This window comes from Chelonoidis abingdonii, chromosome 5 (genome assembly GCF_003597395.2).
Source record: "Chelonoidis abingdonii isolate Lonesome George chromosome 5, CheloAbing_2.0, whole genome shotgun sequence".
NCBI lineage: Eukaryota > Metazoa > Chordata > Testudines > Testudinidae > Chelonoidis > Chelonoidis abingdonii.
Genome location: NC_133773.1, coordinates 69,554,751 through 69,568,734, shown reverse-complemented (window position 1 = coordinate 69,568,734; position 13,984 = coordinate 69,554,751). Strand labels below are relative to the sequence as shown.

Genomic DNA, 13,984 nt, shown 5'->3' with positions numbered 1-13,984 from the left:
GAGGGACAGCAGAATCTTAATTTGAAATTAAGTGAACAAGTATTTCCAACCCCATCCATTAAAAACTAATGATCTGTATTCCAAAAAGTGATTGGATTAAAGTTTGTGATTTAAACAAAATATTAAAAGGTTGGGATCTTTTGATTTGCCTTCTGGTTTGAGCCCTTCGGGTTCACATTTTCAAGCTTCTCTCCACAACCACAAGGGCCAGAAAAGCACCTTACTTTTTTTTTGTTTTTTGTTTTTATTTTTTAATATAAAAGCTGAAGTTCTCATGTTAGCACATAACCTCTGGATCTGAGGCTTTTTAAACACCTAATATCACAAAACAGGCAATGCATCTGCAAGAGCTGGCAACACTAGTGATCCTAATCTTACTTCAGAGTGATATTCTACATCTCTGTACTATTGCTGCATGAAACAACAACTTGATTGTGGTTTGGTTTTACCTGTTTCACGGTAAGGTTTACCTCAATCTTCTATTCTTCCAAGTTTCCCAGAAATTCCTCATTCTAGATAGAGTAGCAGATAGAAATGGCCAGAAATTTTCCAGTGGAATGTTCTTTCATCTGAAAATGCTGACTTGTTGACATTGAAATGCTCCATAGAGATGTGCTGATTTCAATGAATTTCCATTCAAAAACTGCTCTATTTTCCTGCCAGCTTCCCTAGCTCTCTGACTTGCCTGGGAGCCATCTGGCCCAGGAGCTCGAAGAACCACAGCTCCCAAGTTCCCAGCTCCTCAGCAGCTTGTTTCGTGGACTGCTACAGAGCCAGGGCTTCCAACTCCCTGTCAGCTGTCAGGCAGAATTTTGTTTTGAAATTATTAAAATTAAATGTTTCAATTTTTTAATGAATTTTCTTCACATTTCTGCATTTAAGAATTTTGAAATTTAGGGTTTTTATTACAGATCAGAACAAACACAAAATCTGAAATCCTCTGCAAAATGGAATTGCTGTTCTCCACCCAGGTCTAGTGGCAGGTACTCTGAGTATAGCCTCCTCTGAAGTATTCCATTAAACTGGGATTCTTCAAGAACTGCCTAAGAATCAGGGAAGATTTGAAGCTCATCAGATCCAGAGAGGAACCAAGAGGAAGGGAAAGAACAAGAAACTTCTAACAGAATGCAGAGGGGGAGCAGCTGAACAACTAGAAGTATAAAAGCTGAAGCTGGAGGGAGTGGAGCGGGGAACAAGGATGAGAAAAGAAAAGTCAGCGAGGAACTGAAGCTGCCACTAGGCTCTTGCCTCTTCCTCACATTATCTGCTGCAGATACTGCGATTTGCCCTGCATATTCTACATCCAGAGGCAGCAAACAGCTTTCCTATTACTGTACCAGCCAGAAGCCACAGGTAGTAATGTCTGACCTGCTGTCCTTAGGAATGTGGACATCAGCAATCTCACTTCCCATGAGAAACTGTGTGTATGAAATCTACACAAGAAACAGATTATGCATCAAATATTTGTATGCATGAATCAATTAAGTATTAATAATGCATTCATTGTAAACATAAGGTTAGACCTTCTTGATTTTGTGGTACTTCAATTTTTTTTTGCTTATGATTTGACTAACTACTTTCCTGTATGAATATTTAATTTAGTAAAGATCTACTGAAGTTCTCTTGCATGAAAAGTGATTTGCAGAATCTCTGTGGGAAGAGCAGTCTGGAGGCTAGTATAGCCCATCTGCTGCTTAGTTTATGAAAATTACTGTCTGTCCCCTAAATCTGCCTCCATCTGTGATCTGCTGTTCAGGACAGCATAGATACATGTTTTACCATTAATAGATTTCAACCATTTATGGCTATTTTATATGATTCTGTAGTTGTGTCTTAAAAATATATTTCAGAAATTGAAAGCATCAAAGCTTATTTAAGATTTTGTAGATCTTCAGGAGACTTCACACAAAGGGTCTTCTGCTCACCCCATCCCCACCTCACGTCCCAGCAAACTTGTCAGAAGAGGACTCCTCACAAGCTAGGACATACTTCAGTTCTTCCAGAAGCATAACCTCTTACTAATAACAGTTTGCTTTATGTATATTTGCATTAAGACTTTAAGAGAATGCTATGTTAATGCTTCTCAAACTATAGGGTGTACTCTGTGCTGGGGATCAAAAGAATTGATCAGGTGGGCAAGGGCCAACCTCAATTATTCCCCAGAGCCTCAACTGTCATTTAAAATGAAGTCTCTAGCTGTTATACATATAAAGAAAACCTTCAAAATGTGAAATGAATATAGCTGATATTGTGGTGTCTCACTGTATTAGCAGAGAACATGAAATAATTGCTCAGAGGGCTGAATTATTAATTTCAATAGGAGTTGACTCAGATGTCAATGATTACAGTTAATATCTATGTTTAAAATACATAACGCTCAAAGCATGTGGGAAAAAAGATCTACACAAGAGTTGCTGACAGAGCGTGCATGTGTGGGTGAGAGGCGTGCTGTACAGAAAATACAAAAAAAGGATATATTATCCTGTCCTATATTTCATATACCCGTTGGCCTGTGCCGCTTCCCCCAGCCCCCATTGGCCTGGAACAGCGAACCATGGCCAGTGAGAGCTGCGATCGGCCAAACCTGTGGACACTGCAGGTAACAAACTGTCCCGGTCCGTCAGCAGATTTCCCTGACAGGCCGCATGCCAAAGGTTGCCAATCCCTTTATAGATCATGAATTAAATCAATTGAACCACATTGCTCTTCAGCAATCATATGGCGTATCAATGGACTCCTTGCACCCATTGGACTCACCTCTTCTAAAATGAAGCTGTTGCCAATATCATGGATAATACCGCAGCTTTGATACCTCTGCCCTTTTTCATTTTGATAGAAGACCCTTTTTTAAAAATCCTAGATTTGAAGATTAAGCAGTATCTTCAGTTCTTAATATCAGTCACAGCAAATGAAGAGTACAGAAACTGGTGAAAGTTTATCTTTAAAATAATTATCTGAATGTTAGGCTATTACGATAAAGGTATTAATGCCATTACCATAAAGGTACAAAAAGGTTTAGGTGAAGCCTCGCTGATGGCCATACACTAGTTAAGCAATAATGTAATTTACTTGACTTTTTTATGTTTAAATAACTGCATTCTGGAACATACTACAAAATCATAGTAACAAGGATAAAACCATAGCAACAGAAATTACTGCTCAAAATAGAATTAGAAAAATGTTTTTGCTAAAAGGTGTCCTTTAAGTGAAGTATACCAGACTTTACACAAGAATACTGTATTGAGAAATACTCTTTTTCAATTCCATTCAGTGATCAAGAAAAATGGCAGACTGAGAGCACAAGAATCTGAAGTGTTTTGACCTAGAGAACTGGTACAAGACAGTATACAACATGCTGCAATAATACAAGCTTCTTATATTGCCCTTCCAATCCACTTAATCCCTAACCTGGAACAGACACTCTCTAGGTGAGAAAATAATTCAGTCTGAATAGGCATTCACTCCTTGATCTCCACTGCAAATGCCAGCTAGCTTCAGGAGTCCATCTATTGAAATCTCCCTTCAGCTACATTCTTTGATTAGCTAATAGGGCTGTTGAAGTATTTACTTCATAAAAGAGTGATGAATTGTTTCCACAGAATTTACTCCCTAGCTCAGTGATGGTTATGAGAGTCTGTTGGTGTGGATGGGTATAGTTTGCTCAGGAAGGATAGATAGGGGAAAGAGGGAGGAGGTGTTGCCTTATATATTAAAAATGTACACACTTGGACTGAGGTGGAGACGGACACAGGAGACGGAAGTGTTGAGAGTCTCTGGGTTAGGATAAAAGGGATAAAAAACAAGGGTGATGTTGTGCTAGGAGTCTACTACAGGCCACCTAACCAGGTGGAAGAGGTAGATGAGGCTTTTTTTAAACAACTAACAAAATCATCCAAAGCCCAAGATTTGGTGGTGATGGGGGACTTCTGCTATCTAGATATATGTTGGGAAAATAACACCGCGGGGCACAGACTATCCAATAAGTTCCTGGACTGCATTGCAGACAACTTTTTATTTCAGAAGGTTAAGAAAGCTACTAGGGGGGAAGCTGTTCTAGACTTAATTTTAATAGGGAGGAACTCGTTGAGAATTTGAAAGTAGAAGGAAGCTTGGGTGAAAGTGATCATGAAATCACAGAGTTTGCAATTCTAAGGAAGGGTAGAAGGGAGTACAGCAAAATAGAGACAATGGAATTCAGGAAGGCAGATTTTGGTAAGCTCAGATAGCTGATAGGTAAGGTCCCATGGGAATCAAGATTGAGGGGAAAAACAACTGAGGAGAGTTGGCAGTTTTTCAAAGGGACACTATTAAGGGCCCAAAAGCAAGCTATTCCGATGGGTAGGAAAGATAGAAAATGTGGCAAAAGACCACCTTGGCTTAACCACGAGATCTTGCATGACCTACAAAATAAAAAGGAGTCATATAAAAAATGGAAACTAGGTCAGATTACAAAGGATGAATATAGGCAAACACACAGGAATGCAGGGCAAGATTAGAAGGCAAAGGCACAAATGAGCTCAAACTAGTTATGGGAAAAAAGGGAAACAAGAAGATTTTTATCAATCATTAGAACCAAGAGGAAGATCAAGGACAGGGTAGGCCCACTGTACAGTTAGGAGGGAGAACCAGTACAAGAAACTTGGAAAATGGCAAAGTGCTTATGGCTTCTTTGTTTGTGGTCTCACTGAGAAGTCTGAAGAGGAATGTCTAACATAGTGAATGCTTATGGAAGGGGTATGTTTAGAAGATAAAATAAAAAAGAGGAAGTTAAAAATCACTTAGAAAAGTTAGATACCTGCAAGTCACCAGGGGCTGATGAAATGCATCCTAGAATACTCATCGGAGTTGATACAGCAGGTATCTGAGTCTCTAGCTATTATCTTTGGAAAGTCATGGGGCCGGGACAAGATTCCAGAAGACTGGAAAAGGGCAAACTATAGTTAGCCCATCTATAAAAAGGGAAATAAAACAACCCAGGAACTACAGACCAGTTATGGTTTAACTTCTGTGCCAGGGAAGATAATGGAGCAAGTAATGAAAAAATCATCTGCAAACACTTGGAAGGTTGGTAAGGTGATAGGGAATAGCCAGCATGGATTTTAAAGAACAAATCGTGTCAAACCAATCCTGATAGCTTTCTTTGATAGGATAACGAGCCTTGTGGATAAGGGAGAAGCGGTGTGGATGTGGTATTTACCAGGACTTTAGTAAGGCATTTTGATACCGGTCTCGCATGATTTCCTTATCAATAAACTAGGCAAATACATTTAGATGGGCTACAATAAGGTGGGTACATAACTGGCTGGATAACCCGTACTCAGAAAATAGTTATTAATGGCTCCCAATCCTGCTGGAAAGATATAACAAGTGGAGGTTCCGCAGGGGTCTGTTTTTGGGACAGCTCTGATTCAATATCTTTCAACAGACTTAGACGTTGGCATAGAAAACGTTACGCTTATTAAGTTTGCGGACAAATACCAACTGGGAGGATTGCAACTGCTTTGGAGGACAGGGTCAAAATTCAAATGATCTGGACAAAATTGGAGAAATGGTCTGAGGTAAACCTGATGAAGTTTCATAAAGCAAATGCAAAGTGCTCCACTTAGGGAAGGAACATCAGTTTCATACATACAAAATGGGAAGAGACTGTCTAGGAAGGAGTATAGCAGAAAGAGATCTAGGGGTCATAGTGGACCACAAGCTAAATATGAGTCAACAGTGTGATTCTGTGCAAAAAGCAAATGTGATTCTGGGATGCATTAACAGGTGATGTTGTAAACAAGACACGAGAAGTCATTCTTCCGCACTGCTCTGCGCTGGTTAGCCTCACACTGGAGTAGTGTGTCCAGTTTGGGCACCGCATTTCAAGAAGATGTGGAGAAATTGGAGAGGGTCCAGAGAACAGAGCACAAGAATGATTAAGGGTCTAGAGAACATGACCTATGAAGGAAGGCTGAAAGAATTGGTTTTTAGTTTAGAAAAGAAAAGAGAGGACATGATACTTTCAGTATCTAAAAGGGTGTCATCAGGAGGAGGGAGAAAACTTGTTCACCTTAGCCTCTAATGATAGAACAAGAAGCAATGGGCTTAAACTGCAGCAAGGGAAATTTAGGTTGGCCATTAGGAAAAAGTTCTTAACTGTCAAGGTAGTTAAACACTGGAATAAATTGCCTAGGGAGGTTGTGGAATCTCCATCTCTGGAGATATTTAAGAGTAAGTTAGATAAATGTCTATCAGGGAGGTCTAGACAGTATTTGGTCCTGTCACGAGGGCAGGGGACTGGACTCGATGACTTCTCGAGGTCCCTTTCAGTCTTAGAGTCTATGAATCTAAGTGGTTTAAACCTAGGTCAGCTATTTTAAAAAATACCTCACTATATATGTCATTGTGTGAATAAAGCAATTTCCTGGGGGTGCCATTCCATTTTAGTCATATTGTTAACATTGAAAATTTCTAAAACAACTATACTTTTCAACCTCATCTCTCCTCTGCATTAGATCAGGGGGTGAAAAGAAACTTAATCTTAGTGTCTATAGTTGTAATATGTTATAAACCATGACAACTGTTAAACAAGAAATATGATAAGGAGCTTGATATTTCCCACTACAATAAAGCCGCTGTGTGACATTAGTGTCATTGCACTATTTTATTTTTAATCTGGATAATGGCTCCATTTCCTGTTAAATGGTTTAAAGAAAGGAATGTTAGAAATGCAGAATAATCAAAGGACATAATATGAAGAACTGTATTAGCCATTTCACTGCTATCAATGTAGAGTATTTTCAGGCTCATAAAAATAGTAGTATAAAATTTAAGTGAATTTTCATTTGTTGATCCCAAACATTTGAATTTTTACCAGTGTTTATTCTAATGAGCAATGAAAGTAAGAATTTAACTACTACAACGCACAGTTCTGCTACAAATACTCAATAGCTAACATCTAGGGCATTTCTGTGTATGGTTAAACATTTTTCTGTCAGTTAGCAACTTTTTTTGAAATGGTAAAGGCCTGGACCTCTTGAACTCATTGACACTGACCGGATTGTATATGAAATAGATCATCACTTAAAAGAGTGACTCTTCACTCTGCATCCCTATCTAATGCCATTCCCTGCTCCCTTAGAAAAGCAACCACAAAGACTGCAATTTCTGTAAGGGTGGAAGAATAGGTAGTGTCTTTCAGGATGGCAAAATAGCTCTGGTGAGGCCTCAGCTGCATTAGTGCGTCAAGCTCTAAGCATCACACTTTAGAATAGGGGTCAGCAACCTTTCCGAAGTGGTGTGCCGAGTCTTCATTTATTCACTCTAATTTAAGGTTTTGCATGCCAGTAATACATTTCAACGTTTTTAGAAGGTCTCTTTCTATAAGTCTATAATATATAACTAAATTATTGTTGTATGTAAAGTAAATAAGGTTTTTAAAATATTTAAAAAGCTTCATTTAAAATTAAATTAAAATGCAGAGCCCCACCTCAGACTGGTGGCCAGGACTCGGGCAGTATGAGTGCCACCGAAAACCACGTGCCATAGGTTGCCTACCCCTGCTTTAGAAAGATGAGGAGAAACTGGAAAGAATCCAAAGGAGAGCAACAAAAATGACAAGAAGTTTAGAAAACCTGATCTATGAATAAAGGTATAAAGAACTGGCCATATTTAGTCTTGAGAAAACTAGATTGAGGGGGAACTTAATAACAGTCTTCAAATATGGTAAGGGCCATTATAAAGAAGACTGTGATCAATTGTTCTGCATGTCCACTGAAGACAGGACAAGTAACAATGGGCTTAATCTGCAGCAAGGAAGATTGAGGTTAAACATTAGGAAAAAACTATAAGGGTAGTTAAGCTCTGGAATAGGCTTCCAAGGAAGGTTGTAGACTTCGTTCTCCCGACTCTGGCTCTGAAAGAATTGAATTAGACCAGGCACGCTCAATCAACCAATTAAGCTGCAAACAGAGTAGATTTAGGCTGTGTGGAAGAACCTTGCCTGTGAAGGAACAGGCAGGGCTTCTATAAAGCCAGGAGACTGCCAACAGCATAGTGAGATGGCAGGGATGAAACTACAGTCTCTTTTCTTGAGGTAAAGGAAAATAAATACAAGGAAGAAGTTCTTCTTCATATAGCACACTGTCAACCTCTGGAACTCCTTGCCTGAGGAGGCTGTGAAGGCTAGGACTATAACAGGGTTTAAAAGAGAACTAGATAAATTCATGGAGGCTAAGTCCATTAATGGCTGTTATCCAGGATGGGTAAGGAATGGTGTCCCTAGCCTCTGTTTGTCAGAGGGTAGAGATGGATGGCAGGAAAGAGGTCACTTGATTATTACCTGTTAGGTTCACTGCCTCAAGGGCACCAGGCACTGGCCACTGTCAGCAGACAGGATACTGTGCTGGATGGACCTTTGGTCTGACCCAGTAAAGCCGTTCTTATCCTTACATGTCATAGGAGCAGCCAGCAGGGTACGGGAGCTATGCAACATGTCCCCAGTGTGCTTATAGCAATTTTAGTGGCAGTTGTAAATAAAACGTTCTACTTGTACAGCTGATGTGATCATAGCAGTAGCAAGCACATCTGCAATGAGGCAGTTACTCAAGTGAGCAGCATTTGAATTAATGTTAATTTCAGAGAAGGCCAGCAAAAAGTTTTGCTGTGCCCATTCCTGAACATAATAGATTCTTGTCCCCTTTTTCCCCACACCACTCTGAATCACATCTGGTTAAAATATCTGGGGAGAGACAGTAAGATTATTATTTGGGAAACACTCCAAACTTATTTTCACTTATGACTAATTTTACATATACAGTGTATGTTTGGTGAAGGGGACCCTTTAAGTCTCTCCAAGCCTCCTCTTGCCAAAATAGTGCCCATATGTTTTTTTTCCTTTTAGCTTTAGCAATTCACTTACATTGGTTTACACTGATTATGCTGTCAAGATTGTCTCCACAAGGAAGAGAACTAAAAGCTTAGTTTTCAAAAAAATGAAAGATGATCTTCTTCTTCATAGTGCCCCAAAACTGGCTCAGTTAACTAGGGACTTGGATGAGCCCAAAAATGTCCCCTCCAATTTATCAATCCAGTGCACAAGATAACCCTGAACTACAATGATTACAAGCTAAGCGAATCTCTTGCTGGGTCACATGCTTCTGGTCCTGACAATTACAGAACATGAAGATACACTTCCCCTTGTGCCCACATAACCAATATTTTGGCCAGAAGACTTTTTCTTCCTGTGATAGATGTTATAGATCCCACTATACTTTTTCAGAAAAAGTACCTACCTGAAGTATCTTGGGTAAATGTTAGGGGGCATACTAGAAAAAGCACCTTCCTAAAAAACAAACAAACCAATTATAAAGTAGGTTATTTTCTGTACCATGTTAGACTTGCCTGCATACGTGTTGGCCTTATTCAATAGATCTGTGCATGCATGCATGTCAGCAAAAGCACGAATCCCTAAGCAGTTGATAGGATGAAGCTGGGATTCTAAAAACTCACAACAAGTCCTCTTCACATCCTGCAACTGTAATAGACCAGCTGCTGGGAGAAGTACCTGTAAGAAGCAAAAACTAGTTAATATTCCATCTGATTTTATGCTAGAGTATTATGAACACATCTAAGACAAAGCAGAAAAATATAAAAATTTGACACAACAATGGAGAAAGGAAAAGTATCAGAACTATGAGAGTTAGAGCTAAAAAAACCTACTAGGTCATTCCAATTCACCTCCCTGCAAACATACATTTGTTAGTGTGAAGTTTAGTTCTAAGGGTCACAAGCATTGGGGCTTTTCCCACTTCCCTTTGGAAATCATTCCACATACTAATCACGGTGTAAGCAAACTCTCCATAACATTCAGTTTATAGCGTTTTTTCCCCCCTCTTACTCACCCTATTACTCCTAGTTATATTCCTAACCCTTTTCACTAATCTAGACGGTACTTTCCCCACAGGGTATTATACCCATTGAAATATTTGTAAACTTATGCCTCTTTTTAGTCATCATTTGACCTCATTATGTATATTAACCTCCAGTCTTTCTTCATCAGAAAGTTCTCCCCACTCCAAAGTAATTATTTTTGTTCTCCTTCAGAGGAATTACGTCAAATGTGCCTTATTTATGGTATTTTAGGCTTGCCGGTCTTCCTTCTACAGTGGTGGATACTAATTCTGTCACTGAATGTCACTCATGAATTTCTCCATCTTTGTTTTCCTAAAAATCTAATACCATGGCACATATATGATGTTAAAAAAACAAACAAACCCACTTTATTATACTCAAGCCGTAAAAGACATAGCCATTAGTCCCAAATCTCCCTATTTCTCTCCTCTTATTCTTGATCAGTTGTTCTCCAACAATAAGTAGCTGATCCCAGATGGCTTTTTCGCTGATCTGAGTTCAAGTTTTGGACCACAAAACTGTCTTCTATTTAATTTAGGAATTTCTTTTATGATGCATGTTTTACTACATTTGTTACTCAGCTATCACAGTAGAACAAATTACCCCACAAATTGTGTACACTGTGGTTTTGAGCATCTTGAAGTATCTTAGTACTTTAGATTTCTCACTCTCCCAAGTCCCAGTGATCAGATGACCATGTTATTGTTTGTATGTTAATCTAAAGAATTTCATACCATCGTTCACTGCTGAATCGCCAGCATTGTAAATAATTATGAATCACTGTCTAGTGCCATATGTGTGTCTGTCTTTTCGCCAACACAGGCTCTTACCCTCTAAACTGTTCCAATTATAAGTGGCAACCCACCAGATCATAACTGAAGACTCCAGTAATAAATAAAAGTGCATTATTGGCTTACATATACCATATTATGTAACTTTCTAGATGAAACTCTTTCAGTGACAATCTTTCAGCAGAGCTTGTGTAAGTTTGTTGAGTGAAACCATATAGGGCCAGGTAACTAAGTTTGGGCCTTGAAAACACTATCCTTTTAAAAAAATAGTTAGCAATAAAAAATGAACTACTTGAAGACAAAAAGAGAAATGTTTCATGCTTTCAGAGGCACAGCAGAGAAGAAATAACTTAATGCCATTACACACACATTGTTCTTCAACCTTAAAACTAAACATAAGACTATTCTGTCCTAGGCCTATTCTGTGCCTTTGAGTGAAGTTTTCTTCTGCCATCTACCACTTCTTCATGAAGCATTTTTATTTTTAGGTATATTCTAAAATAGAAATCTCATTAAAACAAGTAAATGTGAAATGATTACTAAACCATGTCTATAGGCAACAACAGCAGCAACAACAATTGGAAAGATTTTAAAATCTAGAGTGGATTTGCAATTGTAAGTCATGTGGAGGGAGACTAAGTCGGCTGAATTCTTGTTCAGCCTGTAGGTAAGGAAGGTGCTAGTCACACTGCTCATACTGTTCCCTCATTATCTTAACAGATTCTGGAGAATGTATGCAGTGTTGTTGTAGCTGTGTTGGTCCCAGGATATTAGAGAGATAAGGTGGATGACTTTTATTGGACCAATCTTGGAAAAGGAGGTAGACAGTGAGGTGGCAAATTTGCAAATGATACAGAACTACTCAAGACAGTTAAGTCGAAAGCAGACTGCGAAGAGCTACAAAGTGTTCTCACAAAACTGCGCAACTGGGCAAAAAAATGGCACATGAAACTCAATGTGGATGCAAAGTAATGCACATTGGAAAACAATCTCAACTATACATATAAAATGATGGGGTCTAAATTAGCTGTAACCATTAAGAGAAAGATCTTTGAGTCATTGTAGATAGTTCTCTAAAAACATCCACTCAATGTGCAGTGGCAGTCAAAAAAGTGAACAGAATGTTGGGAATCATTAAGAAAGTGATAGACAAGAAGACAGAAAATATCATATTGCTGCTGTATAAATACATGGTATGCCCACATCTTGAATACTACATGCAGATGTGGTTGACCCATCTCAAAAAAAGATTATGGAATTGGAAAAGGTTCAGAAAAGGGCAACAAAAATGATTAGGGGTATGGAACAGCTTCCTTATGAGGAGAGATTAATAAGATTGGGACTTTTCAGCTTGGAAAAGAGACTAAGGGGGGATATGATTGAGATCTATAAAATCATGACAGGTGTGCAAAAATTAAATAAACAAATATTATTTACTCCTTCTCATAGTACAAGAACTAGGGGTCACCAAATGAAATTAATATGCAGCAGGTTTAAAACAAACAAAAGGAAGTATTTCTTCAAACAACGCACAGTTAACCTGTGGAACTCTTTGCCAGAGAATGTTGTGAAGGCCAAGATTATAACAGTGTTCATAAAAAAAACTAGAAAAATTCATGCAGGATAGGTCCATCAATGGCTATTAACCAGGATGGGCAGCAATGATATCCCTAGCCTCTGTCTGCCAGAAGCTGGGACTGGGCAACAGGGGATGGATCACTTGATGATTACCTGTTCTGTTCATTCCCTCTGGTGCACCGGGCATCGGCCACTGTTGGAAGAAGGAATACTAGGCTAGATGGACCTTTGGTCTGACCCAGTATGGCCTCTCTTATGTTATGTTCAAACTATTTTAAAATATGTTGGAAAAGGAATTAAGAAACGTTTACCTTTGCGCAAAGTTCAGTTCTCACTACAGAACAGAAGATGTAGCAGCTGAGCTCAAAAAAGAAAAAAAATGGAATTTCCATCCCACAAGAAATTCCAAATTTCAACAACTGTTTTCATCTCTAATCTAAATGAAAAATTGAACACTTTAGAGAAATTAAAAGTTCCAAGATATTTCAGAAATGGAAAAATGTTTTGTCTTGTCAATGTTTTGTTTGTTTTTATTGAAACAAAACATTAACATTCGTGAATTAAAGTGTTTCAGTTTGGTTTGTTGCTTTGACCCAAAACATTTCATTTCGAGTCACTTCAACACCAATGTTGCGTCACGAGAGTTGTCGTTGGGATTTCTGAAACCCCTGTTCTTCTTGGGGGTCTGCCTACAACTGGCAAGATGCAATATGCTCTCCCTTCTGGTCACAGATTATGTTGCTTCAAGCTCAATACGGGCCAGCCAGAAAGCGTAGCCCAAAGAGAGGAACTGGGGCATAAGGAATCTAAACTACAATACTCATGAGACAATGTACCACAATAGGGAAACAGAGTTTAATGTTCAATTGACTTGAAATGAAACTTTTCAAATAACAACAAACCTAAATATTCTAGTTCGGATCCTGAAATGAAGTATTTTGTTTTGGTTTGTATTGGTAAATTGAAATTTTCCCACAGAACATTTCAATTGTGTAGAAACTCCATTTTCCATCAAAATATATTGGGATGGAAGATTTCCTACCATCTGTATTAACGGCCACTGCAATTTTGGTACAATTACAGTGCTACGATAAAAATAAAAAAAGGATGTGCTTGACCTTGTCCTTTTCCTCTCTCAGGGGAGAAAAAAAGTTTTATCATTGAGACAAGGGGAGGGAAATAACATCTTTTATTGGACCACTTCTGTTACTGAAAGGGACAAGCTGTTGAGCTGCTCAGAGGTCTTCTTCAAGTCTGGAGAAGGCAGCCAGTGTCCAAGCTAAACACAAGGTGGGACAGACTTGAGCATAAATGATTCACACATGTTTTAGGAAATCACTTAAAGTGAAGGGGGCAATTAACCTGTCTGAAGGACAAAGGAGGTTTAATAGACAAATTATTGTAATAAGCCATAAAATCAGTGTGTCTTAAGTTGATGGATTTAGTGCTCAGTGGTGTAATGAATTTAAGTTCCCAGCCTCCTCTTTTGAAGCTGTTTCCTTTGAGAATAAAGACTGAGAGGTTACATATGGAGTCATCCTTCCGTAAAAAGTGTTTACCCATGGGCAATAGGGTGTTTTTATCTCATCATTTCTCTGTGTGAGATCATTTGAGAGAATAGGGATTGTCTAGTTTCACCCACACAGTTGTCACCGGGGCGTTTAGTGCACTGGGTGAGGTAAACCACATGTTGTGACAGGCATGGGTAGGACTCATGTATC

The 13,984-nt window shown here is 38.8% G+C and overlaps 1 protein-coding gene across 1 annotated transcript in view; it reads right to left on the bottom strand.

Moving 5' to 3' along the window:
• Nucleotides 1-13,984, bottom strand: part of KLHL2 (kelch like family member 2) — a 105,213-nt gene that overhangs the window by 31,048 nt on the left and 60,181 nt on the right. The window contains exon 5 of the mRNA XM_032785265.2: nt 9,385-9,547. Coding sequence (XP_032641156.1) covers nt 9,385-9,547 — 163 coding nt within the window. The remainder of the gene's footprint in view (nt 1-9,384; nt 9,548-13,984) is intronic.